The 23,114-nt window shown below is 52.7% G+C and overlaps 11 protein-coding genes across 11 annotated transcripts; 5 read left to right on the top strand and 6 right to left on the bottom strand.

Annotated features, from left to right (window-relative positions):
- Positions 1-327: 327 nt before the first annotated feature.
- Positions 328-2,484, bottom strand: BDV59DRAFT_51837 (secretory pathway gdp dissociation inhibitor). Its single transcript, XM_073696541.1, has 8 exons — positions 2,184-2,484; positions 2,092-2,116; positions 1,974-2,033; positions 1,892-1,919; positions 1,487-1,832; positions 874-1,428; positions 567-824; positions 328-511 (listed from the first exon to the last, which is right to left on the bottom strand). Exons 1-8 carry the CDS (start codon positions 2,227-2,229, stop codon positions 423-425), a joined length of 1,407 nt encoding a protein of 468 aa, XP_073552662.1. The 5' UTR covers positions 2,230-2,484; the 3' UTR covers positions 328-422.
- A 35-nt stretch (positions 2,485-2,519) lies between these two features.
- On the bottom strand, positions 2,520-3,583 carry mrpl4 (mitochondrial 54S ribosomal protein uL29m). The gene is made up of 3 exons (XM_073688132.1): positions 3,179-3,583; positions 2,947-3,113; positions 2,520-2,892 (listed from the first exon to the last, which is right to left on the bottom strand). Exons 1-3 carry the CDS (start codon positions 3,549-3,551, stop codon positions 2,782-2,784), a joined length of 651 nt encoding a protein of 216 aa, XP_073552661.1. The 5' UTR covers positions 3,552-3,583; the 3' UTR covers positions 2,520-2,781.
- A 990-nt stretch (positions 3,584-4,573) lies between these two features.
- BDV59DRAFT_198159 (NOT2 family protein) lies at positions 4,574-6,465 on the top strand (the record flags this gene model as incomplete). The annotated part of the gene is made up of 7 exons (XM_073693105.1): positions 4,574-4,655; positions 4,723-4,864; positions 4,947-5,467; positions 5,520-5,584; positions 5,649-5,887; positions 5,948-6,302; positions 6,376-6,465. The coding sequence occupies 7 exons, from the start codon at positions 4,574-4,576 to the stop codon at positions 6,463-6,465; spliced, it is 1,494 nt and encodes a 497-aa protein (XP_073552660.1).
- A 318-nt stretch (positions 6,466-6,783) lies between these two features.
- Positions 6,784-7,811, bottom strand: gtmA (gliotoxin thiomethyltransferase; the record flags this gene model as incomplete). Its single annotated transcript, XM_073693104.1, has 4 exons — positions 6,784-7,172; positions 7,224-7,280; positions 7,336-7,374; positions 7,436-7,811. The coding sequence occupies 4 exons, from the start codon at positions 7,809-7,811 to the stop codon at positions 6,784-6,786; spliced, it is 861 nt and encodes a 286-aa protein (XP_073552659.1).
- A 675-nt stretch (positions 7,812-8,486) lies between these two features.
- BDV59DRAFT_51749 (condensin subunit SMC2) lies at positions 8,487-12,569 on the top strand. The gene is made up of 5 exons (XM_073696539.1): positions 8,487-8,615; positions 8,676-8,716; positions 8,848-11,005; positions 11,058-11,432; positions 11,485-12,569. The coding sequence occupies exons 1-5, from the start codon at positions 8,589-8,591 to the stop codon at positions 12,421-12,423; spliced, it is 3,540 nt and encodes a 1,179-aa protein (XP_073552658.1). The 5' UTR covers positions 8,487-8,588; the 3' UTR covers positions 12,424-12,569.
- Positions 12,570-14,143: 1,574 nt separating this feature from the next.
- BDV59DRAFT_198156 (uncharacterized protein) lies at positions 14,144-14,584 on the top strand (the record flags this gene model as incomplete). Its single annotated transcript, XM_073693103.1, has 1 exon — positions 14,144-14,584. The coding sequence occupies one exon, from the start codon at positions 14,144-14,146 to the stop codon at positions 14,582-14,584; it is 441 nt and encodes a 146-aa protein (XP_073552657.1).
- Positions 14,585-15,291: 707 nt separating this feature from the next.
- BDV59DRAFT_168795 (uncharacterized protein) lies at positions 15,292-15,660 on the bottom strand. Its single transcript, XM_073688131.1, has one exon. It carries the CDS (start codon positions 15,641-15,643, stop codon positions 15,434-15,436), a length of 210 nt encoding a protein of 69 aa, XP_073552656.1. The 5' UTR covers positions 15,644-15,660; the 3' UTR covers positions 15,292-15,433.
- Positions 15,661-16,032: 372 nt separating this feature from the next.
- BDV59DRAFT_198155 (CUE domain-containing protein) lies at positions 16,033-16,702 on the top strand (the record flags this gene model as incomplete). Its single annotated transcript, XM_073693102.1, has 2 exons — positions 16,033-16,308; positions 16,418-16,702. 2 exons carry the CDS (start codon positions 16,033-16,035, stop codon positions 16,700-16,702), a joined length of 561 nt encoding a protein of 186 aa, XP_073552655.1.
- Positions 16,703-17,070: 368 nt separating this feature from the next.
- psf2 (DNA replication protein PSF2) lies at positions 17,071-18,090 on the bottom strand (the record flags this gene model as incomplete). The annotated part of the gene is made up of 3 exons (XM_073693101.1): positions 17,071-17,179; positions 17,228-17,814; positions 17,977-18,090. 3 exons carry the CDS (start codon positions 18,088-18,090, stop codon positions 17,071-17,073), a joined length of 810 nt encoding a protein of 269 aa, XP_073552654.1.
- A 283-nt stretch (positions 18,091-18,373) lies between these two features.
- Positions 18,374-22,360, top strand: alg10 (dolichyl-P-Glc:Glc(2)Man(9)GlcNAc(2)-PP-dolichol alpha-1,2- glucosyltransferase; the record flags this gene model as incomplete). Its single annotated transcript, XM_073691786.1, has 7 exons — positions 18,374-19,133; positions 19,184-19,321; positions 19,376-20,315; positions 20,622-20,985; positions 21,037-21,149; positions 21,202-21,607; positions 21,656-22,360. The coding sequence occupies 7 exons, from the start codon at positions 18,374-18,376 to the stop codon at positions 22,358-22,360; spliced, it is 3,426 nt and encodes a 1,141-aa protein (XP_073552653.1).
- A 181-nt stretch (positions 22,361-22,541) lies between these two features.
- Positions 22,542-23,099, bottom strand: BDV59DRAFT_190677 (acyl CoA binding protein-domain-containing protein; the record flags this gene model as incomplete). Its single annotated transcript, XM_073691785.1, has 3 exons — positions 22,542-22,658; positions 22,727-22,792; positions 22,854-23,099. 3 exons carry the CDS (start codon positions 23,097-23,099, stop codon positions 22,542-22,544), a joined length of 429 nt encoding a protein of 142 aa, XP_073552652.1.
- Between the last annotated feature and the right edge of the window lie 15 nt (positions 23,100-23,114).

Here is a 23,114-nt window from a genome sequence, read left to right as displayed (position 1 = left end):
CAGGGTGGGTGACATTAGAAGGAAGGCAATCACGGCTCATGGTGGATCGATAATGCGGGGAACGTTGGGATCTTATCGCCCCCATTCTTGCTATCCACGTATACAACAACGGATGTAAGAGATGCATTCAGAGAGCCTGATGTCTGTATCAAATGGCATTGACCAATACTGACTGCGTGCATATGAACAGGGAGACGACACAAGACGCAAAGCACATTAGCAAATTCTCCCATCTTTTCTTATCGTGCGTGTATCCACTTTCTACTCGACATTACTCATAGCCACAAACCGAGGGAGTGTAGAATGTTTGAAAATTGCGTGTTTAAAAGGGGCGGACAAGCCAAGTCCAAGAAATTCATGGCTGAGCGAACATCCAAATCCATAGTTTATTACTTAGCTTCAATTGTACCACAGCATGGCATCTAATCCTCCGCAAGCTTCTGATCCTCCCGAAGACCCTCCACGACCAGCTCTTCACCCGTCGCGCGCTTGTAGATATCGCGCACGTCGTCTATGCTGCGTTAGCAAACACGGTCAACACACTCAGTTCGGGGTGAATATCTCACCAGTCGTGGTCTCAAAGTGAGAAGTAGCATCGTAGCTCTTGGAGAGGAAAATGTTGTCCTTCTCGCCGCTCTCCAGAGGCTCGTAGATCGGGATCGGAGGACCGAAGAAGGTCTCCTCAATAGCACCAAGGCGCTCGAAGCCGGGAGCGAGTTCCAGGTGGTGGTTGGCATCGCCCTCGGCAATGGTGGAGACAATGGCGATGTAGTAGCCCTTGGGGCACACGTTGTGTGCCGACGAGACCATGGCGATGTAGATATCTAGCGGATGTTAGTTATTTACATCACCCCGCCCAACGCGGCTGCTTACCATGCTTTCTTCCGACCTGCGACTGGGGAATAATCAGCTGCAGCGAGTCGCTGCCGTCAGTCTTGTCAATGGGGTGTTTCAGAATGCAGATCGCCTTCAGCAAGTGACCGGTCACCCGGGCCTTGCCAGGGAAGTAAGACGGGTCGGCCAGGATCTTCTTGGTCTTGGTGGAGAACTTCATGGTTTCGCCGTTGTCGTCACGGTCCTTCATGGTGGCCTTAATTCCAGAGACCTTGCCGCTTTCGTCGTAGAGGACCTCGTCAATGTTGGTGTTGAGCATGTAGGTACCTCCATAGATAGCCGACAGACGGGCAAAGCCCTGGGGGAGCTCACCCAGACCGTACAGCGGGTAGATGTAGGGAGACTTGCCGTACCGAGCCATGGAGTTCACGTACAAGCGGATGCGGCTGATAGTGTCGGGGGCCATGCCGGACTTCTCGATGTATTCGTCGGACTGGTAGAGGGCCATGGAGTGACCAATGAAGTCGCGGGTGTTCGGCTCCAGGCTGAACTTGTCGTAGACATCCTTCATGGTGCACTTGGCGATGTCAAGTCCTGGGCGACGTTAATGAGGGTTACCCAGGGGAGGTACTTCAGGTAGGAGCAAACGTACCCGAATGAGTAGAGGGGTCTTCCTCCTTGAATTCGCCCACCCATTCCAGGAACTTCTTCGCGCGTCGCTTCTCAAACATGCCCATCAGGGAGGAGCGCAGCGCTTCACCCGCATCGGAGGGCACCTTCGCCACCGTGGCCTTGGGGCCCTTGCCTTGTTGCACGTAGCTGCCGGCAATCTGCTTGAATTCCAAGTATCTTGTGACATCGGTGGAGACCAGGATATTCGTCAACTCGCCGTTGGCCATCAGAAGCTTCGGGACCAGATCGATGTTCCAGTCGTTGACCCGGCCATACTTCTTCCAGGGCTCCTCGTTGGCAGGGACGTTGCCGTATTTCTTGAACAGCTGTCGGAGGAGGGTATTAGTCCACAGACCAGACAAGAGGATGGGGATGGAAGACTTACCGTCTCGATGTTCACGGAAGCAGCCTCTCTGTTCACTCCGTTAGTGGTGGTTGGCGATTTGCAGGATGTATGTGTAACTCACCCTCCATAGTGATCATTGCGATCGATGTGGAGAACTTTGTTTCCCTTGACACTCAGAACTCTGCACGCGGTTAATATTCGCACCGGACAAGTCACCAAGCTTTGAAGGAAGGTCTCACCCTGAAAGGACACACTCGGTCAAACCTGGGAAGAGGGGCAGGGTTGTTAGTACCGCACGACAGCTGCAGACGGACGGCGGGGTAACACATACCGGTGCCGAGCACGACGACATCATATTCGGGGGCAATCTCATCCATGGTGGGAATGGGAGAGGACAGAAAGATGGGGTAGGGCAGATGAACAAACAACAAACAAGGTTGACGCAAGAGAAAATGCAGGACCGAGAGAAAAAAGGTGGGAAGATGCGGAGTCGGTGAGGAAGTGGGTTGAGGCGGAGGGAAAAGGGAGCTTCGAGGAGGTCGTTTTGGGAGGCTCCCCGCGGATCACTGATTGGTATGCTTACCCGCCGGGTCCACTGCTTCATTAAGGAGTACATACGGAGGAGAGAACTCCCTACGCCATACGCTGTATGAATTTAATTATAGGGCCTTATTATTAGCAGTGTCGAGGGGCCAGGGAAATTACCCCTGGAATATCATCCGCGAGCTATGAGGCAATAGTCGGACCCGGAAACACTAGTAGCTGGATAGTCTATCACGGATTCTCCTGGGTCCCAAATCAACCGGTGGATTGCCAACGAATACAGCATCATACAAAAATACTAGTGCTACATACAAGATAGGTGGTACAACATGGAGTAGACAGAACACTGTCACTTAGACAGTGGTGATAAATCTTCCCCCACTCCTCTATTCCTCATCCTGAGGCCGGTAGCCATCCTTGTAAAGCTTCTGAGCATCCTCCCAGGCGTACCATCTTTCCCGGAGAACGTGCTTAATGCCGTTTTGTGTGACACGGATCTATTCAGCCCGCGTTAGTCCAATTGCCCGACGAACCGGCACACTGTCACTCACCACTCGGTCCCGTTCACCAGCTTCATACTCGCCATATCCGGCCTTCAAACGCTCTCTCTCCAGGTTAGAGGTGGCTATCCGATTGCGCTCCTTCGCACACACCCACCAAAGGGCATGGAGGTCCTCCCAAGATTTCTCGCGCAGTTCCTGGATAGACCACGAGCGGCCTACGAACGACTGTCAGCTTAATCCCACGCAGGTCGCAAACAATAGATAGATCTTCGAGACGAACCGTGTGCATGATCGTACTCCGGGGTACTCAGGGCCTGACGATCCTTGGGGAAGAAACCCCAGAGGCCATGGTCCGGGGTCGGGTTGCGCTTTTGGAGCGTCTCCGGGGAGACAGGCTTGGGCAATGGATACTTCGAAACTCCCAGCTTGAACTTAGGACCCGTGCGGTGGATCGCGGAGACACCGCGGGACTTGCTCAGATCACGTCCATGACCGGCGACGGGGGTCGTCGACGAAAAGCTGGAAGACTGGGATTGGACTGGCGACCGGACCAAGGAGAAATGGAGGGACGGGGCGAGATAAGGAGGAGGCAATTCGACCAGCGGAAGGCCTCCACTTTGGCGAACAAGCCGCAGGACGGAGTGACGATGCATTGCGAATGGATGGGGGCCCAGGACGGGAGACGGTGGAAGACGCCGGACGGTGCAGCAAAAGATGCTCCGAGTCGACTTTTTTGGGGGCGGCTAAATCACGTGGTGTATGCCGCGGGTGTCACTCGATTTAGGTCCGCGAATAGCGCCATGCAGCAGACGAAACTAAAAGATGGGGATCTGTACTGGAGAAGGGGGTGCATTTTGTGAGGCGAAAATAGGGGAGGTTACTTGTATTATATTCTACTAGCGAAGACGCAGCTGCCCACGCATGCCCCTACCCAGGCATAAATGCACCTAGGAGATTATACTAATGAATATATTCCCAAATAAATAAATATATATATATATATATTTAAAGAAAGAAAGAAAGAAAGAAAAATAAAATAACAAGATCTCTGAAACTAGGTAGGTACCTAGTAGTATCTATTATTGGCAGATTACAGGGCAGCTGGTGTAGAGTTAGAATGGCGCCTGCTCGGTCTGTGCACAGTCAGCAAGCGCGCGGTTGCAGCCACTCCACCTCCATCATCCGTCGCAATCAGATGTGGGCTCAGATCCTGGAAGCATCAAGTCGCCTCGATCTCTCTGCCGCGCTCTCCCCTGCATATCACTCTTCTCCTACCATTTGACCTTCTTCTATTTGCTTCCAGCTTCCTGGGACTTCTTTCATCATGAACAGGCCAGGTTGGTGATTTTCCTCGCTTCCTTGTGTGCGCCGATGTGGCTCGGCATGGCTCTATTCCCTAGTGACCTGCAGTGGTCGATCGCCTGTGTCCGGCATTGTGGGAGATACATACTACCGTCCCGGCTCTTTGTATTCCGAAGAATGCCATTTTCATTTGCTGCTTCAATTCCCAAACTCTCCCCGATGTCACCACCTGCCGTTCGACCCTGTCACGAGAGATTCCCCTCTAATCCTCGCCGATGTGGTCACTCAGTCCGAACGAACCTCATAAAAGCCTCTTCGAGCTGCTAACCTTACGTATCATCGACTAGGTCCCGGCCCACAGCCTGTTCGCGGTATGACTGGATTCGCCGCTCAACAACAAGCCCAAGCTCGCAATGCGTCATTAGCTTCAGCACGTTTGCCGAACGGGAAAATAGGTGCGCTAATGGTGACCTTAAGCGACGTTATATTGAAGCAAGGACGCTGACAAGGGGGGATCGACAGGGAGCGGAGCCAACTGGAACTTCAACATCCCCGTTAGCGGAACACCAGGTATTCAGAGCAACCAACAGCGCAGTATCGGCAACATGGGGACCTTCGCACAGAGTCTGGGCGGATCGCAGCCTGCCACACCTCTTGATCTCTCGTGAGTGATACCACTTCGCCTTCAGCGGAGGGAGTTACGGTTCTGTTCGGCCATGCCGAGTGCTAACGGTTGTTTTATCTAGTGATTTCCCTTCCCTATCTGGGGCGCCTTCCCAGTCGCAAGCTCAAAACCAAAGCCACCTGGTCTGGGCGAATGCAAGTCAACGCGCGATGCAGCAGACGCCTATCCAAAGACAGCAACATCCGACCTCACAAGCCCCATCTCGTGCTGGTCAAACGCCGTCTCACCTCCAACAACAATCCCAGCCTTCGCAAGACGATGTATTCCCCTCCGGTGCCCAGTTCGCGAATCGCCTAGATGACTTCCGAAACGGTGGACAGGGGATCAGCGGTCAATTGGGAGCGGGCGCGCAACCGCAAACCGGCAACATTGACGAGTTCCCACCACTCGGTCGGAATGTCCCTGCGGACCTGAGTCAAGATCGAAGGGGGTCTTTGATGCAACATGTGGGCTTCGGAAACTATAATGCCGGCGTGGGGCTCACGGGCGTGAGTCAGTCCCAATCTGCGCAGAATCGCAACGTGGTCTCAGCATCAGTAAATGGACAGCGGATGATGTCGCCTGCAACTGCAGGAGCAGGAGGTAAGGCGGAGCACTACACCCCTTTGCACCCGCACTTACTAATTTCTCCCAGGCATTGGAACGTCTCGGTCACCTGTTAACCAGCCATCGAATGGAATCCCCGGACAGGACAAAGAGGTTCGGATAGCCCCTCAACAACACAGTCACCAAATGGGCTGTCTTATACTAACGCGTTTGGTAGGAATTGAGCAATGCCATGTTATCACAGCAGCAGCAGTTGCAGCAACAAGTTGCCGCTGATGCGCAGGAATCCGGAACAGCACCGAGCAACGAGCAGCCTCCTATGGCCGAGATGAGCGAGTTGGATAGGTTCGGTCTTGCCGGCCTTCTGAGTATGATCCATAGTGACAGCCCTGATGTCGCAAGTTTGGCTGTTGGCCAGGATTTGATGACGTTGGGTCTCGACCTAAACCAGCCCGAGTAGGTTTTTGTATTTTCTTAGTACCTTTGGATTGCTTACTGATCGCGCACCCCCTATAGACCTCTACATACGTCTTTCGCTTCACCTTTCGTCGCCTCTCTCACCGGCGTCCCACTAGAACAGGATTTCGCTTTGCCGTCGTGTTACAATGTCGCTAATATCCAACCCCTCCAATCCCGCATTCCCAGTTTCAGCGACGAGACGCTGTTCTACATTTTTTACAGCATGCCCCGGGATATAATGCAGGAAGTCGTCGCGGAAGAGTTGATGGGTCGCAAATGGAGATATCACAAGATGGACCGATGCTGGCTTACTCGCGACGAATCATACCCGGGTCCTGTTGACGTAGAGCGCGGTGTCAGCGAACGAGGCGTTTACCTCGTCTGGGATCCAACTACCTGGAAGAAGACTCGGGTACGTTCTCACTCCTCGAAGAAATATAAGTTATGGGAACGTTGGCCCTATAAACTAACTCCGACTTTCACAGCGCGATTGTGTCCTTCGTTACGAAGACTTGGACAACAGAATGGATCCCAACCGAGGTCTTGCACGTGTTGGATTCCCGCATGGATCATGAATATCCGAAAAGAACACATGATAATGGGATCAGTAATGGCGTTTGGTTTTCCGCCCATCTGCGGACGGTCGTTCAGGTGTTGCCAGTCCAGCTGAGCAGCAAGGTGTTTCTGAACTTTAGTGGTCTCTATGGGAAAGTAGGATATTCGCTGAATTCAATGACTTTGATGATCTTGTCATATTACTTCGACGTCAATCCGGCGGGGATGTTCTAATAGAGACATAGAAAGGTATAGGTGCGGGTGGTTCACAATAGCCTAGAGATACATAGCGAGGGCTTCTGGCCCTGAAAATGCGATCCACAAAAAAAGACTACAAATCAGCATGGTTTGCGAGCAGTGGCAATAATAACTCTTGGTTCCACCAGAACGTCGCCGTCTGCGCCATATCTCTCCGCGAGGTACCGTTGCAAAGCCGTGGGTATGTCTTTTTCATATTCCTTCCTCTGTTCCTGGGTCCAGAAGTGGCTAAGAATAAAGGGAAGTATTGGTATGATGAGCTCTACTAACGTAGACTGAGGCAACGATATCTTCTGCGTAACCGTCTCCACTTCAATCGCATCAAAGCCCTCTCGTTGGAGATGTGCACGGGTCGGTTCTTCAGAGTCCCATCCTTCGTTAAGCTTTGAGAGAAACTCCTTAACCGTGGGGAAGGGCAGGTTTCCAGGCATGGTTTCGACTGCGGCTTTGGCGATAACAATCCACTCCGCTATCCGAAATTAGTATACATCGTTCACGAAATGGCAGTAGTCAAGCATACGCAACTGCCAGTTTGATATCGCTAGGGTACCGCCTGGTTGGAGAATCCTCAGGCACTCTGGAGATGTGTTTTAGCATTTACCGAGAAGTCAAACCAGCTAGGCGAGGAATACCTCTCAAGGCGGCCGCAGGATTCGGAAACCCAACAAGAGCTGAAAATAACATTTGCATTAGCGAAATACCACATCGTATGCAATAGTGTATGTCACTAACCAAAGGCAGCAAAGATATGGGTGAAGTGGCCGGTGGGAAGCTTGGTGTCTTGCGCATCTACCAACTTGGCCTTTGCGTTTGGCCATCCTTCATCCTGGATTTTCCGGCTCATGTATTCGACCAGGCCTGGGGAAATGTCACCACACGTCAAGTCCCAGCTCTTTATGGTCTGGAGATCAAGTGAGTGGACAAGGGCGTCTGAAACGACACCTGTTCCGCAAGCATGATCAAGAATGACCGGAGGACGGGTATTCTGAGCCACCCCGGAATAGTTGACAAGAATCTGGGCAAAAGGCCCAGTAACTCTCTCAGCAAGCTTATACCGCGTCACGAAGTCCTTGCTTAAGAACAGATTCATGAGTTCTTGCTTCGCCATGTTGGCCATGAGGTATTGGCAGGACAGTGTGTGTGTGTGTGTGTGTGTGTGTGCGACTCTTTGGTACTTGAATATTTGGGAGCGCAAAATCTGTACAGGCACTGGAAAGGTATATTTGAGAAACAGAGAAGTTTTGAATTGTCCTGGAGGAAGTAGGGACTTCTTATACTATTGGATGGCGTCAATGCTGACAGTTCAAAAGTGTCCGAGAATCTCTCCGTGGTGGGCTACCTTGGGATTGGATGGAGAATAAATCCATTATACAAGAATAATAATAGTTAATATCTATATGAGCCCTCCGAGGACCACGTTGGATGAAGGGTCCGCATACGATAGGATGTCCTCGGTGGTGGTGAACTACTGCGTAGGCGTATAGAATCATGCCCATCTTAGAGCTTTGAGTTCCATGAAGACACCATCTGCCGCCAGCGGTACACTGTCAGAAATTCTAATAAGTTCTTGTTTTGAAGGATCCACAAAGGCATACTCATATGCAGGATTTGATATGCGAGAGAACATTGAACGTACGCAGTACAACGTAGCGATCTAAAGACATATGTCACGTGCTGCATAACCCCGCCTGCTTACCTCATAGGCTTCGGACACCAAACCCAAAGCGGCAATTCATAAACACCTGATCCCACCGGCAAAACAACCGCGACCGCCAAAACAACCCGCCAGCCGCTCCGACATCTCGTTTGACAGCCCTCCCGACCTCCCTGCCTCGTCCCATGCACGTTATTCCCCAGTTGATGGGGCTGGATTGGAGTCGCAAACATGAGGATTACTGAGATCGTTATCGACGTGAGTTTTGCCTCGTAAATCGCCATTTTAGGCCGACGAGAGCGCTAATCGAACCGACAGGGTTTCAAATCGTACGCTGTACGTACAGTCATTGGAGGATGGTAGGTTCTTTCCGATCTTTTCACGCCTCTCAAGGGATTCCATTTTTGTTTTTACAGAGATGAGATTGGGCTGGTCTCATAGCTGCGATAATGACTGGTGGTGAAAATGCTAATCAACGTCGGTGTTTCAGGGATGAATCCTTCAACTCGATCACTGGCCTTAACGGCAGTGGAAAATCCAACATCCTCGACGCTATCTGCTTTGTTCTGGGCATCACGAACATGAGCACTGTTCGTGCGCAGAACCTCCAGGACCTCATCTACAAGCGTGGTCAGGCTGGTGTCACCAAGGCTAGCGTGACCATCGTCTTCGACAACCGGGATACTGCCAAATCGCCTATCGGTTTCGAGGAATATGCGACCATTTCCGTCACTCGCCAGATCGTTCTCGGAGGCACAAGCAAGTACCTGATCAACGGCCATCGGGCGCAACAGCAGACCGTGCAAAATCTGTTCCAGAGCGTCCAGCTGAATATCAACAACCCCAACTTCTTGATTATGCAGGGTCGCATTACCAAGGTCCTGAACATGAAGGCTGTTGAAATCCTGTCCATGATCGAGGAAGCTGCGGGAACGCGAATGTTCGAAGACCGGAGGGAAAAAGCTGTCAAGACAATGGGCAAGAAGGAATTGAAACTCCGTGAGATTGAGGGACTCCTGAAGGAAGAGATTGAGCCTAAGCTTGAAAAGCTGAGAGCCGAGAAGCGTGCCTTCCTCGACTTCCAGCAGACTCAGAACGATCTCGAGCGGCTGACCCGCTTGGTTGTCGCCCATGACTATCTGCGGAGTGGTGAACGGTTACGGGTGACCGGTGAGGAGTGCGAGAACAAGAGACGCAAGGTGCAGTCTCTAGAAGATAATGCGACCAAGCTGAAGAGCGAGATTGCTCATCTAGAGGAAGATGTGAAGCGGGTAAGAGCTGCACGGGATAAGGAGTTGCGGAAGGGAGGCAAATTCCAAGCTCTTGAAGATGAGGTCAAGAACCATTCCCATGAGCTCGTTCGTTTGACGACCGTTTTCGATCTGAAGAAGGCTAGTATCGCCGAAGAGAAGGAGAAACGCAAAGAAGTGCAGAAGGCTGTGAATGACCTGGAGAAGCTCCTCAAGGAGAAAAAGAAGGTCTACGATAAGCTCCAGGCGCAGTATGATGCTGCCAAGGCTGAGCTGGACGCTCAGACGGCCGAAGTGGAGCAGAAGGAAGAATTGCTCCAGACTCTGCAGACTGGTGTTGCGTCCAAAGAGGGGCAAGAGAGCGGATACCAGGGCCAGCTACAGGATGCTCGTAACCGTGCCAGTACAGCGGCCACGGAGCAGGAGCAGGCGAAACTCAAGATCGCTCACCTTGAAAAACGAATCAAGGAAGAGGAGCCTCGCGCGAAGAAAGCCAAAGAGCAGAATTCGGGGCTCCTGAAGGATCTGGAGGGTCTGAAATCCCAGGCTAAGAAACTGGAATCAGAACTGACGAGACTTGGATTTGAACCCGGAAGAGAGGAACAACTCTATCAGGAACAGACCAGTCTTCAAAAGGAGATCCGTGAGTTACGCCAGCGAGCCGACGGACTACAGCGGAAGGTTGCAAACATCGATTTCAACTATTCCGATCCCTACCCGAACTTTGATCGGTCGAAGGTCAAGGGTCTAGTCGCCCAGCTCTTCACACTGGACAAAGAGAAACTTCAAGCTGCAACGGCGCTCGAGATTTGTGCTGGTGGACGGCTGTATAACGTGGTGGTTGATTCCGCAGAGACGGGTACTCAGCTTCTCCAGAATGGAAAACTGCGCAAGCGGGTGACTATTATCCCCTTAAACAAGATCTCGTCGTTCAGAGCGTCCGCAGAGAAAATCGGCGCCGCACAGAGGATTGCACCCGGCAAGGTCGATCTTGCCTTGTCCCTCATTGGCTACGACGATGAAGTCACAGCAGCCATGAACTATGTTTTCGGCAACACCTTGATTTGCGATGATGCAGACACTGCCAAGAAAGTAACATTCGACCCATCAGTTCGGATCAAGAGCGTTACGCTTGATGGTGATGTCTACGACCCTTCCGGAACCCTCTCTGGTGGTAGCTCGCCGAATTCCAGTGGAGTGCTTGTGACTCTGCAGAAGCTGAATGAGATTACAAGGGAGATCAGGAGTAAGGAGCGGGTTCTTGCTTCCCTCGAGGAGACAATGAGGAAGGAGAAGAAAAAGCTCGATTCTGTCCGTTCGATCAAGCAGGAGCTGGACTTGAAGACCCACGAAATCAAACTCACGGAAGAGCAGATCAGCGGCAACTCGTCCTCGTCGGTAAGTTAGCCATGTGTGCGAACCTAGCGATCGAAAGCTTACCTCCCTTTAGATCATCCAAGCTGTGGAAGAGATGAAAGCGAACATTGAACAGCTGAAGAAAGACATCTCTGACGCAAAGTTGCGCCAGAGCGAAGCATCCAAGGATATCAAACGGATCGAGAAGGACATGAGTGAATTCAACGATAACAAAGATAGCAAGCTCGCGGAGTTACAGTCTTCTCTGGACTCCCTCAAAAAGAGTCTCACCAAGAATTCAAACTCAGTCAAGACCCTCCAGAAGGAGTTGCAGAGTTCCAGACTCGAGTCTGAGCAAGTCGGGAGTGACCTTTCAGCTGCGGAGGAGCAAAACGCCGAGGCTGAGACAACTCTGAAGGCTCAGATGGATGAAATCGAATCCTTGCAAAGAGAACAAGCCCGAATCAAGGTTTGTGCATGAGTATTCTTTGCTAAGATGCCTACTAACATTGATTTAATAGGATGCCCACGACATTGCTCAAGCGCATCTCGAAGACGAACGAGCTAAGCTGACTGGTTTCGATGATGAATTGCGAGAACTGGAGGAGACGATGCAGTCCAAGAACTCTCAAATCACAGAGGAAGGCCTTGAGATGCAGAAACTGGGCCATCAGCTGGAAAAGTTGCAGAAAGACCAACATGCCGCAGCACAGACGGTTGCACATATGGAAGAGGAGCACGAGTGGATTGCGGATGAGAAGGACAACTTTGGCCGTCCTAACACCGCATATGACTTCAAGAACCAAAATATCGCAGAATGCAAGGCTACGCTGCGCAACGTTACGGAACGATTCCAGGGCATGAAGAAGAAGATTAACCCGAAAGTCATGAACATGATCGACAGCGTGGAGAAGAAGGAGACAGCCTTGAAAAACATGATGAAGACCGTCATCCGAGACAAGCGCAAGATTGAAGAGACGATCATCAATCTGAATGAGTACAAGAAAGAGGCGCTCCACAAGACTTGGACGAAGGTCAACGCCGACTTTGGACAAATATTTAACGAGCTTCTTCCGGGCAGCTTTGCCAAATTGGACCCTCCAGAGGGTAAGGATATCACTGATGGCTTGGAAGTCAAGGTGTCTCTGGGTAAGGTCTGGAAACAGAGCTTGACGGAGTTGAGTGGTGGTCAACGATCACTCATTGCCTTGTCACTTATCATGGCGCTTCTGCAATTCAAGCCGGCTCCTATGTATATTCTGGATGAAGTTGATGCGGCGTTGGACCTGTCGCACACGCAGAATATCGGCCGGCTTATAAAGACACGCTTCAAGGGATCGCAGTTTATCATTGTTTCCTTGAAGGACGGCATGTTCCAAAACGCCAACCGCATCTTCCGTACCCGATTCAGCGAAGGAACCAGTGTGGTTCAAGCTCTGACCCCGGCAGATATGAAATAATTGCTCCCTAGTCATGTCGGCCTCTGTGCATATTTTTTCGATCATCATATATTGTTCTTGAGGGGTTTACGGGGTGCTATAGGATGGTCTTTTCTTATGGTAGATCTGGGAAGGGTGTTTTCTGTAATGATGAACATGGCTTTGGATGATAATGTTCTTACTGGTGCAGAATTTTGTTGTTTCTGTCGATACTCCTCCACATCGCCGAGGCAATGGCCGTTAAGCTGCCAGTTTAATGGGCTGCCCGGGCAGTAGGCTTCTTTTCGCCATGAATCCATAAACGCTCATAAAGTCAATTTGTGAAGGGACTTTGATGTCCGAGGTGAATCCTCAGTATGGAGCCTGTTGGCCCCCATATATGGCATAGCGTACTACTAGTCACCTGACCCACAAGAGATCCAATTCCTCCGGCCATCCTCAGAGACAACCACCCTCGCCCGTTATTATTAATAGTCGACGGTTTCTGCCAATTGATCCAGTAAGTCACACTCTGTGTTTCTCCGAGATTATGACTGACCAAACCGAGGTCCTCTAGTGCCGAGATCGTTGGCCCCCAGCTATTCATATTATGTGCATACCAACACAGCCTTGTTATGGGGGGCCAAATTGAGACCCAGCGGAACGCAAGGTGATGATATGCGAAGGATTGTACATGTACAACAAAGGTTGCGGCTTAAATCCTTATCTCTTTCGGGCAAGCATCGCCTCGCGCCACAGTGACATCCCGGCATCACTATTTACACGCTCTTGTTCTAGTCCCAAGCCATGCCATGGGTTTAATCAACCACGGTGGGGAGGGATCCCCCTGGGAGATATCCTATCAATCATCGCAGGTTCTCTCCATTAATGGAAATTGATCGCGACAGGGATGCCGCCGCACTAGGGATAGCTCCAAAACCGATACTGATTGACGTCGGTCTACCTTCTCGTTCTGTGCCTGGCAGTTAGGCTTACCTTTTTGCACGATCATTGGCCTGCCCCTAGCTGGAGCATCCCGGTTGACTGAAAGAGTCAAGCAAAAGCATATGCGGGCTGTACTCCCTTTATTCGCTGTGCCTCTTCGAGCGTGGGTCAGGTCAATCGGCCGGACAGTGGTGCGAGGAAAGGGAATTTGCCGCATTATTGGGTTAGAACCTTTGGATCCCAGTATGGTGCCTCTTGTCGGGGCGCTGGGCACTCGGGGCTCGGTTGCGATTGGAGAAGGGGACCCAACTACCAGAGTCAAGCATGGGTTGATGCATGATGTCAGGGTAACTATCGGTTAAGTCGGAGATGAAAACTGGACGGTTTACCCGTGCTGAGAGGCCAGGGTTCGCGGTGGATCGTGGTGGCTCAGTCCCTGATTGGGGCCAGGAGAATCCACGAGGCGGAGAAGAGCCCTGCAGCCAAGTCCGCTATAGCCGGCCGTGTGAGCCTTGGCGGGGTTCACTGAGTTCTGTGCGCGATATTTTGACCGCCGGTGGATGCGCCAAAATTTTTACAGATGATCCTTTTATTGACGGTGGCTACTGATCCGGTTTAGCCGGGGCAATAATCTGCAGGGCAACGCCCTGGTGACTATAAAGGCCATCTCTCGCTCCTCGGCACGCCCGGCTCTTGCGCTTATCCCTGCTTTTTGATACCCCCTTCCCCAGCGAGCTGCCCACCGCTACCATTTTTCCTCCTTCTTTTCGATTTAATAGACAAACGGAAAAAGCCACTCCTTTTAAAAACAGTCATCATGCAGCTCCTCAAGCTCGGTGTCCTCGCCGCTCTGGCGCAGACCATCTCGGCCGCCCACATCTACATCAAGACCACCCAGCCTCCCGCCAACAAGTACGTTGCGCACTGTACCGTCATCATCGAGGACGAGCTCTTCGGCTGCTCGGGTAGCTCCGAGCCTTTCTCCAAGGGCTGTGGCGGCAACAAGGGCACCAGCACCAAGAACATTTGCCAGTCCGCTAAGGTCACCGTCGACTGGGACAACGGCAAGCTTGACTTCACCAACGACAACGGCGACCACGCCAACTGCACTCTGAGCACGACGAACCAATGGGGCGAGTGTGACACCAACGACCCGAACAAGTACCCCAAGATCGAGGACAACGGCGCGGCCAGCGTCTTCGGTGCCGGATCTGCCATCGCTGGGCTTGGATCGCTCGCCGCTGGCCTGCTGATCTAAGCGAAAGAAGGAGGATTCTTTCGGTAGTCGGGGGACCTAATTGTGATTTGTGTGGTCATTTTCTTCTGTATATTTATATCCCATGTATGTTAGCATGAAGCCATCTAATTTGCAATACCACATACAATAATGGCAATCACACGAATTCTAATAGAGATATACGGCGTACTACGTTTGATCTTCGATCTCGAACATCTAAGCCAACCCGCTTCTCCGCAACTCCAGACTGCGTACGTCCAGCGCCTAACAATTAACAGAGATTTCCAATCCGATCCACATGCAGACACGGTCTGGACTGGGATTGAATGTTACGCAGACTTCCCCCGAGTACGGAGTATGGAACTCTGCCCGTGGCACCGGATGGAGCAGTCTGGACTGAACCTCCCGAATTGGCCCATTGGAAGTGAGACAACCGTGCAGGAAGGGATGAAACCATATATACGCCGTATGGAGTAGGCTCGAGCATAGGGTGAAGCCAGTCATGCAGCATGGAAGTTAACTGCCACGGATACTCAAGAGGGATGGAGGGGATAAACAAAGCGAAGACCTGCCAATAATTGCTCTCCGTTCCCCTTCAGACGCCAAGGCCATAATCCCCTTTGGGGCTCCTTGGCTGAACCAATGAAAGTTTGATTTGGGCTTGGCTACCCACATGCCAGAAGCGGCAGGTATGGGGAGTCGACCGGGGCTTCCCAACAGGGCAAGTGCTTCATCCGGTAGCCCGTGAAGGTACCTGCCTTAGGCTGCCCTAAGCCGCCGTCCAGATTCGGTGTAGTTACTCACGCAGTCCAAAGAAGACAGCATCATATATGGAGTATGTTGTCCGGAGCATCAACGCTGCTTTCTGAACTATACCTTATATGCCCTCTTCCTGCAGGTGTCGCAGCTGTAACGCTTCAAGACATGCAAAGTCGACATTATGGGAATCGTTCCGTTTCTTTTCATCCAGAAATGGCTGAGGCTGATTGATATATTCTCGACAATAATGAACACCAGACCTTGTATGTCTTTGAATCTGAGATAGACGGAGTACTGCGTATATCTATATGCCTCAGGCATACAGGCACGTGACCACTCACGACGGCTGTTCCCGGGTCATCCTCCGACGCATCTACATCGCCTCCGTATTCTGACATCTGATATCGCTTCCCTGTCATAATCACAGTCTTCTCGTCAATACCCACCATCATCTGTCCCTCTTCCTGACTTCTCCCTCCCGCCAAGTGATATTTCCACGGCCGACATCGCATCGCCTCTATCACTCGGGTATTCCCCACCGCCACATCATCGCTCCGTTCCCAAGCGTCATTTCATCATCGCCCGGATGTCCCAGCTTTAGCCCACCAATACCCCGTTAGGTACAATACGACTCTCATTCTAATACCCGGATCTCCATATTCTTGCGATCAGTCTTCATTCACGACGACCCACCTCCCCTCCCCAGAACCATGTCCGACCAGGAACCTTCGCTCAACATCCCCTCTCTTCTCACCCTTGCCGTCGTCTCTTTCTTCGTCTTCCGATGGTTCTTCAACCGCGACGATGACTCCAGTTCCGGAGGTAACCGCCGTCGCGGAAATGTCGTCGATCCTGCCCAGGTGGAGCAAATATCTCAGATGTTCCCGCAGTTGAGCACGCGCGATATCATGTGGGATTTACAGCGGAATGGTGGCAATGTCGCGGCCACTACGGAACGAATCTTGACAGGAAGAGGACTGGAGACGGTACGTACTAACCTGCATTGAGAACTGATGACGAGTGTGGATATAAACGTGTTGTCCATGCGGCTTATCGTTGTCGAACCTTATTTACTGACCGCATGCGCCGGTGTAGCCTCCGCCATCGTTCCAACCCCAGATCGCTATTCCCTCTACCAGTGCCCCGGCAACCTCAACTCCCGCCGCCTCGACGTCAAAATCCGACGGTCAGGACCTCATCTCGCGGTATAATCTTCGCTCCAAGCTGGTGGAAGACGGTGACGCCCAGGCCCCACCTAACTCGTCAAGTGGATGGTCGCAGAATAAGGACGAACGTCAGCGTCTGTTACAAAAGCGCAGAGATGATATGATCCTGGCGGCGCGCAAGAAAATGATGCAGAAGGTTCAGGAGTCTGCATAGTCGGCCTGTTCGATTTATGGTTGAAATACTTCGAACACTAGATTGCGGTTCCAACCTGCATGGATACTCGCCTTCTCGTGTGGGACATGTGGGTGATTTCTTTCACGGAAGACCTTTGCGTTGATACCTTCTCTGTAAATTTCTCTAAATTGGAGGCTGTTTCTATGTTCATTGTTTTCCTCTCGTCTCCTTCTCTTCGTCACTTGGCGTCTATTCACAGCAAAGCGTCGCATGCTTATGGTGTTCGGTTAAGTCTGACTCGTTTGCGATTGTACCAGCAGAAAAACAAGGGTATATATACAATTCAATCCAATGGGAATAGCTTCGCGCCACACAACTCCAGGTTGTGCAAAAATGACCGAATGCGTCTAGAATTCCATATCGTCGTCATCGTCCTGCGTGCCATCATAGCCGCCATTGGCAATTTCCTCGGCCATCTGTTCGCGCCGGGCTTGTTCCTTCGACGCACCAATCTTCCTGTGATGCGTCAGACAGCCATTAGTAAATACTTCATCCTTCACGTACCTCAGTCCGTCCACAACTCCCGCGATGAAGCCTCTCCCTTCCCCTAGTTCCATTGCCCCAACACCCGTCAACGCGACTCCGCCTCCGCCCGTGGCAGCAGCGTCCAGCACATCCACCCCGGCGCGGACCTTGGCCGTGCGGACCTCCCGCAGTTCCTTCAGCAGACGCCGCACCTGGTCCGGTTCCACCAGGTCGTCACTGGCTGTGTCCAGGAGCATGGTCCCGACTTCGAGCCAGTGGAAGGGCAGGGTCGGTGGTTCGCCGGTGGGGATGTGGTCTTTTGCGGTGTTCTGCGGGAGGAATGGCGGGGAGGGGAAGTATCGATCGCCGTCTGGGGTGTAGCGTGGGCGAGATGTCGGCGGCGCGGAGAGATTGGGATATGTCGGCTGCCCCGGGAGCGGCATCGACGGTGAAAACGCATGCTGGTATTCGTGGTGTTGCGTTTCGATCTCGAGGATGAGCGACAGAGACTCGGGATGGAGCCACGACGGCGGGAGGATGTTCGCGCGGCGTTGGCGTTTGAGAAGAAGGGCCAGCCAGAGCGGGAGTGAGGCACGGCGCGGTGGGAGGAGAGGTTCAACGGGGCCCTGTGGTATGGGTGAGCTTGTGTAGATGTCGAATTTGGGTGTTGGAAGACATTGGGGGTCTTTGTTGTATGTACCCCGCCAAGGAGTTTGGAGTGGTGCTCTTGCAGATGGGTGTAGGAGTCGATGCAGTATCAAGCGGTTTCGAATATCATGTTAACTTACTCCCAGTAGCTCCAGTCCCTCTAATCGCTGCCGAGGCACAATGGTGACCATCTCCATCTCCGCCAGAAAGGATATCTCCGGGGGCGTGATGCCCCGCGGAAGTGGAAACGCCATTGACCGTCTGGGGAGGGACGAGGGCAAGGATGACGAGATAGAGAAATGAAAATAGCAAACAGCTCACAGGAAACTGGGACCGATATACGACATGCCGAAGGGCAAAAATTGTCGGGGGAGATTTTGTCCTGTCGTCACGAAGCAGAAAGACGAGGACGAATTGCCCAATGCGGGTGTTTGTCTGGTTTGCACCCTATGCTCCAGCTTTCGTGCTCCAATACTACTTCACATCTTCACAACTCCACGACTTCACCTCTCCTTACCTCTCCCCAGCCCCCTCAGCATGAGTACCGCCCAGCCACAGTCGGGCTTGGTTCTCGCTGCCCGATATGCGGTCCCGTTTGTCCTGTTGGTGATCCCCGTCTGGATGTCCCGCGTCAGTGCCGTCGTTACCGAACCCTATCTGGACGAAGCTTTCCATGTCCCCCAGGCGCAAGCATACTGGCATCACCAGTGGACGCACTGGGATCCGAAAATAACAACGCCTCCCGGCCTGTATATATGGTCGTATGTGCTGTGCATCGTCGCCCTCACCCTGCGCGATTCCCCGAAAGAGCTCCACCCCGAGGCTTTGCGGGCGACCAATGTTGCAGCTGCCGCCGTCTTCCTGCCCTGGAGGCTGCAGACTTTGCTCGATACGCTGCGCAAGGAGCGTAATACCCGTCCGTCAGGTGCATGGCTGAGCCACACGGTTTTGAACATCTGTCTCTTCCCGCCGCTATTCTTCTTCTCCGGCCTGTACTACACCGATATCCTGGCGTTGCTAGCTGTCGTGGAAGCTTATAACTGGGACTTGAAACGCGCCACTTCACTCACAACAGTACCTAGTCGAACGGTGATCTTCTTGCTGCTGGGGCTGGTGGCTCTAGTGTGCAGACAGACCAATATCTTCTGGGTTGCCGTCTTCTTCGGTGGATTGCAGGTGGTGCGGACGGTGAGTCAAAGCGCGAAGATATGTCGATCGAAAAATGCCGTGGATATCTTTAGAGGAGGGCTACGGAACGAGCTATATGATCCTTTTGTAGCTGACGCCTCCATCACAGGTTAGTACGGCTGGGGGAGTGAGATAGGCACCGATGCTGACTGGGTATAGATTACTTCAAGGCCGCTATTTCTCTCGCTGCTGCCGCTTTTGGTAATCTGGGTCAGGTGGTCCGATCGCTCCTTGTTTACCTTTTGATTCTCGCAGCCTTCGGTGGGTTCGTGCTATGGAATGGCGGAGTTGTCTTGGGTAGGTCCATTATCAGGGCCAATCTGGTCCCGTGCAGGCTGACAAGTCATTCAGGGCACAAGGAATTCCACACTGCCGGACTGCATCTGCCTCAGATGCTTTATATCTGGCCGTACTTTTTATTTTTCTCCTGGCCGATCCTCGTGACCCCTGTGATCAACTTGTTGCTTCCGCGGTCATACTTGCCCAGGTTCATGGACTATGGATTCGCAGCTAAACAGAAAGGACTTCCAAAGATTCTGACAGCTCTTGCTGTTATTCCACTCATGGCGGCTGTTGTGCACTTCAACACGATCGTGCACCCTTTCACCTTGGCTGATAACCGGCACTACGTCTTCTACGCTTTCCGCATCCTTCGTTCTCATGAGGCCATTAAATATGCTGCCACCGTCATATACTTCCTAGGTGCCTGGGCGACGATATCTGCCTTCGGATTTTCTACTACTTCTACTCCCCGACGCTTAGGTTCAGTACCGCAGTCAGCTCCACAACCAGCGCCAGCTGCACCGCCCCAAACTCGCAAACAGGCGAGGGATGCCAAATTCAGACACAAGGAAAGCAAACATAAGCCTTCGAAGACAGCTCCCCAGCCTCCGAAACCCAAGCCATTGAACGAGGAGGAGTTCGAGAAACTCAAGGAAGCCATCAGCCAGCGTCAGAGACAGCAACAGGGGGCCCCACGGGTGAGCTTCGTTTTGGTCTGGCTCGCTGCGACCGCTTTGTCGCTCATCACTGCGCCTCTTGTTGAGCCACGCTACTTTATTATTCCATGGGTGATCTGGCGGCTGCATCTTCCCCGACAGCCAGTGCCGCAGGCATACCGCGAGCGACCGAGCAACGAAAAGGAGGCCCTTCACGCTGCGATTGCCACCAATTTCCCCTTATTCCTGGAAACGGCCTGGTTCATGCTGGTCAATGCCGTGACCGGATATGTTTTCCTGTACAAAGGATTTGAGTGGCCTCAGGAGCCTGGGAAAGTGCAACGGTTCATGTGGTGATGCGGGTTGTATCGTACTAAAATCGCTGGCGAAGAAGTGTAAAATAGTCAAATTGTATACTAGAATAGAATAGAGCCTGTTCTACATTAACTCGATCATGCTGTAGTTAGGAAGGGCCCGGAGGGCATCAGCAACCCGTGACTGGCCGTTATTCCTTCCGGTCAACTGGCAACATCTACTTCCGCCAACCTCACCTTTTCTCAACAATCGACAGCCCGCCTCAGAGGACACGAAAACATGGATGAACCCGACCGTCCCCCTGCAAAAAAGGCCAAGCTCTCTGATACTCCCACTGTGGACAGCACGGCAGTCTTGGCATCCCTGCACCGCTCTATCACTCCGCCCTCACCGCGGGCTCAACGGCGGTCAGCGCCTTCATCCACCGGGGTGAAGAACGCGCAGCAGAACCGTGTCCGAGTCATTGCGTCTCCTTTTAGACTAACGCATGTCCGCGATCTTGCAGAGTCCTCCGGCAACAATGTGGACACAGTACGATTGCGCGATATCCTCGGGGATCCGATGATCCGCGAATGCTGGCAGTTCAACTACCTGTTCGACGTGGACTTCCTCATGCAGCAGTTTGACGAGGACGTGCGGTCCCTGGTTACGGTAAAAGTCGTCCATGGGAGTTGGAAACGCGAGGCGCCCAATCGCATCCGAATTGATGTATGGCTCCGTAGGGTACAGTGACCTCTGCCTACTAACTTCGTGATATAGGAAGCGTGCTCTCGATACCCCAATGTCGAGGCTGTAGTCGCCTACATGCCCGAGGCGTTCGGGACACATCATTCGAAAATGATGATTCTCCTTCGCCATGACGATCTGGCACAGTATGTATCTCCCCCGCCCATCGTCCTCTCTTACCACCTGCTTACCGGCCAGGGTTATCATTCATACCGCCAACATGATCCCCGGAGACTGGGCCAATATGTGCCAGGCCGTGTGGCAATCACCTCTCCTCCCACTTCAAAACGACAGCAGTGCGGAACCCGGTCATGCTGCAATGGGAACGGGCGTACGGTTCAAGAGGGACCTGCTCGCCTACCTCGCGCACTATGGCACGAAAAAGACGGGACCGCTAGTCGACCAGCTCCGCCGGTATGAATTTGGGGCGGTCCGTGCCGCTCTCGTCGCCAGCGTCCCGTCGAAGCAGAAATTCAGTGATGCAGCGGACTCGCAACGGGCTACGCTCTGGGGCTGGCCTGCGCTTAGGGACGTCGTCCGGAGTATTCCACTGCGTGCGGACGGGCGTAGTAAATCTACGGCGACACCGCATGTTGTCACTCAGGTGTGCCTAAGCCGTCCATATATCCGATGTCATTGCTCATGTTAGTAGATCTCCTCTGTTGCATCACTCGGGCAGACCGATAAGTGGCTGAAGGATGTATTGTTCAAGTCGCTTTCATCGGACCCCGCGACCAATTATTCGATCATCTTCCCGACAGACGATGAAATCCGGCGCTCTCTGAACGGCTACGGGTCCGGCGGGTCCATCCACATGAAGATACAGAGTGCACCGCAGCAAAAGCAACTGCAGTACATGCGGCAATATCTGTGTCATTGGGCGGGAGACCGAGACGACAGTTCAAGGTCAGATTTGTCTACGTCTAGCAAGCGCGATGCAGGGCGACGTCGCGCGGCACCACATATAAAGACATATACCCGGTTCTCGGATGCGAAGACGATGGACTCGGTTGACTGGACGATGGTGACATCCGCCAACCTCTCTACGCAGGCATGGGGGGCAGCGCCAAATGCTTCGGGGGAGGTACGGATCTGCAGCTACGAGATTGGGGTTCTTGTGTGGCCGCAGCTGTTCGCCGGCGACGAAGTCGAGAGGGCTGTGATGGTCCCGTGCTTCAAGCGGGATACTCCCGACGTCTCGGAGAGCGAGGGGGCTGTCCCGTCGGTGAAGATTGGTCTCCGCATGGCGTACGACATTCCTTTGACTCCATACACGAGGGAGGATGCGCCGTGGTGTGCAACGGCGACTCATACGGAGCCGGATTGGCTGGGTCAGACCTGGACAGACGATAGCTAGACAGGCGACGGACGGAACTTGCACGAAGTCTCTTCGAAGGATAGATCACTTGCATGATGCTACGTAATACATGTCAACGTTCATGTCATGGTATCTGATTAATTCCCCCGCGGTAAACCCATGTATTATTATCCACCCGCCGCTTCCGTGTCAACCGGGCCGTTTCTGAGGCATGAATTCTTTATGCACGAGTGCCGTACTTCTTGATCAGGGTGTCCACCTGCTGAATATAGAGGGCCTGGGCCTTCTGGGTGCTGATATGGCTGATCTTCTCCCACGCACTGTACTTGTACTTGGCCTGTCACGACGTCGTATCATTAGCTTTTCTGAGGCTTCCCCGAGCGAGCCAACAAGCCAGGACTATACCTCGAGAGCGAACATGCCAGGCTTGGCGGGAGTCTGGTCGTGACCACGCTTGAAGTACTTGTAGAGCTAGATTCGGCATTAGCACGGTTGGAGTCGTTCACAATGAACAAGGGACAGGAATACGTACGTCCAGCTTCTCGTCGTTGTTGGGCTCCTGCTCCAGCATCTTCACCAGCTGGATAGCATATTCAAAACCGGCCTTCAGGGCAGCAGCCTGATCACCCTCCACGGAGGCGGAGTCATCACCGGCCAGGACGATCTGGACAGCGGTCTTGAGGAGATCGTCGTTGATGCCCTGTGCGGCCTTCTGGACCTCGGGGGTGTACTGGGCCTTGTTCTGGGAGGCGGAGAGGGCAGTGTAGAATTCGTCCATGATGCTGAGGATGTT

This window comes from Aspergillus ambiguus (genome assembly GCF_047715705.1).
Source record: "Aspergillus ambiguus strain CBS 117.58 unplaced genomic scaffold BDV59scaffold_2, whole genome shotgun sequence".
In the NCBI taxonomy this organism is placed as follows: Eukaryota; Fungi; Ascomycota; class Eurotiomycetes; order Eurotiales; family Aspergillaceae; genus Aspergillus; species Aspergillus ambiguus.
This window is presented reverse-complemented; position numbering and strand designations above follow the sequence as displayed.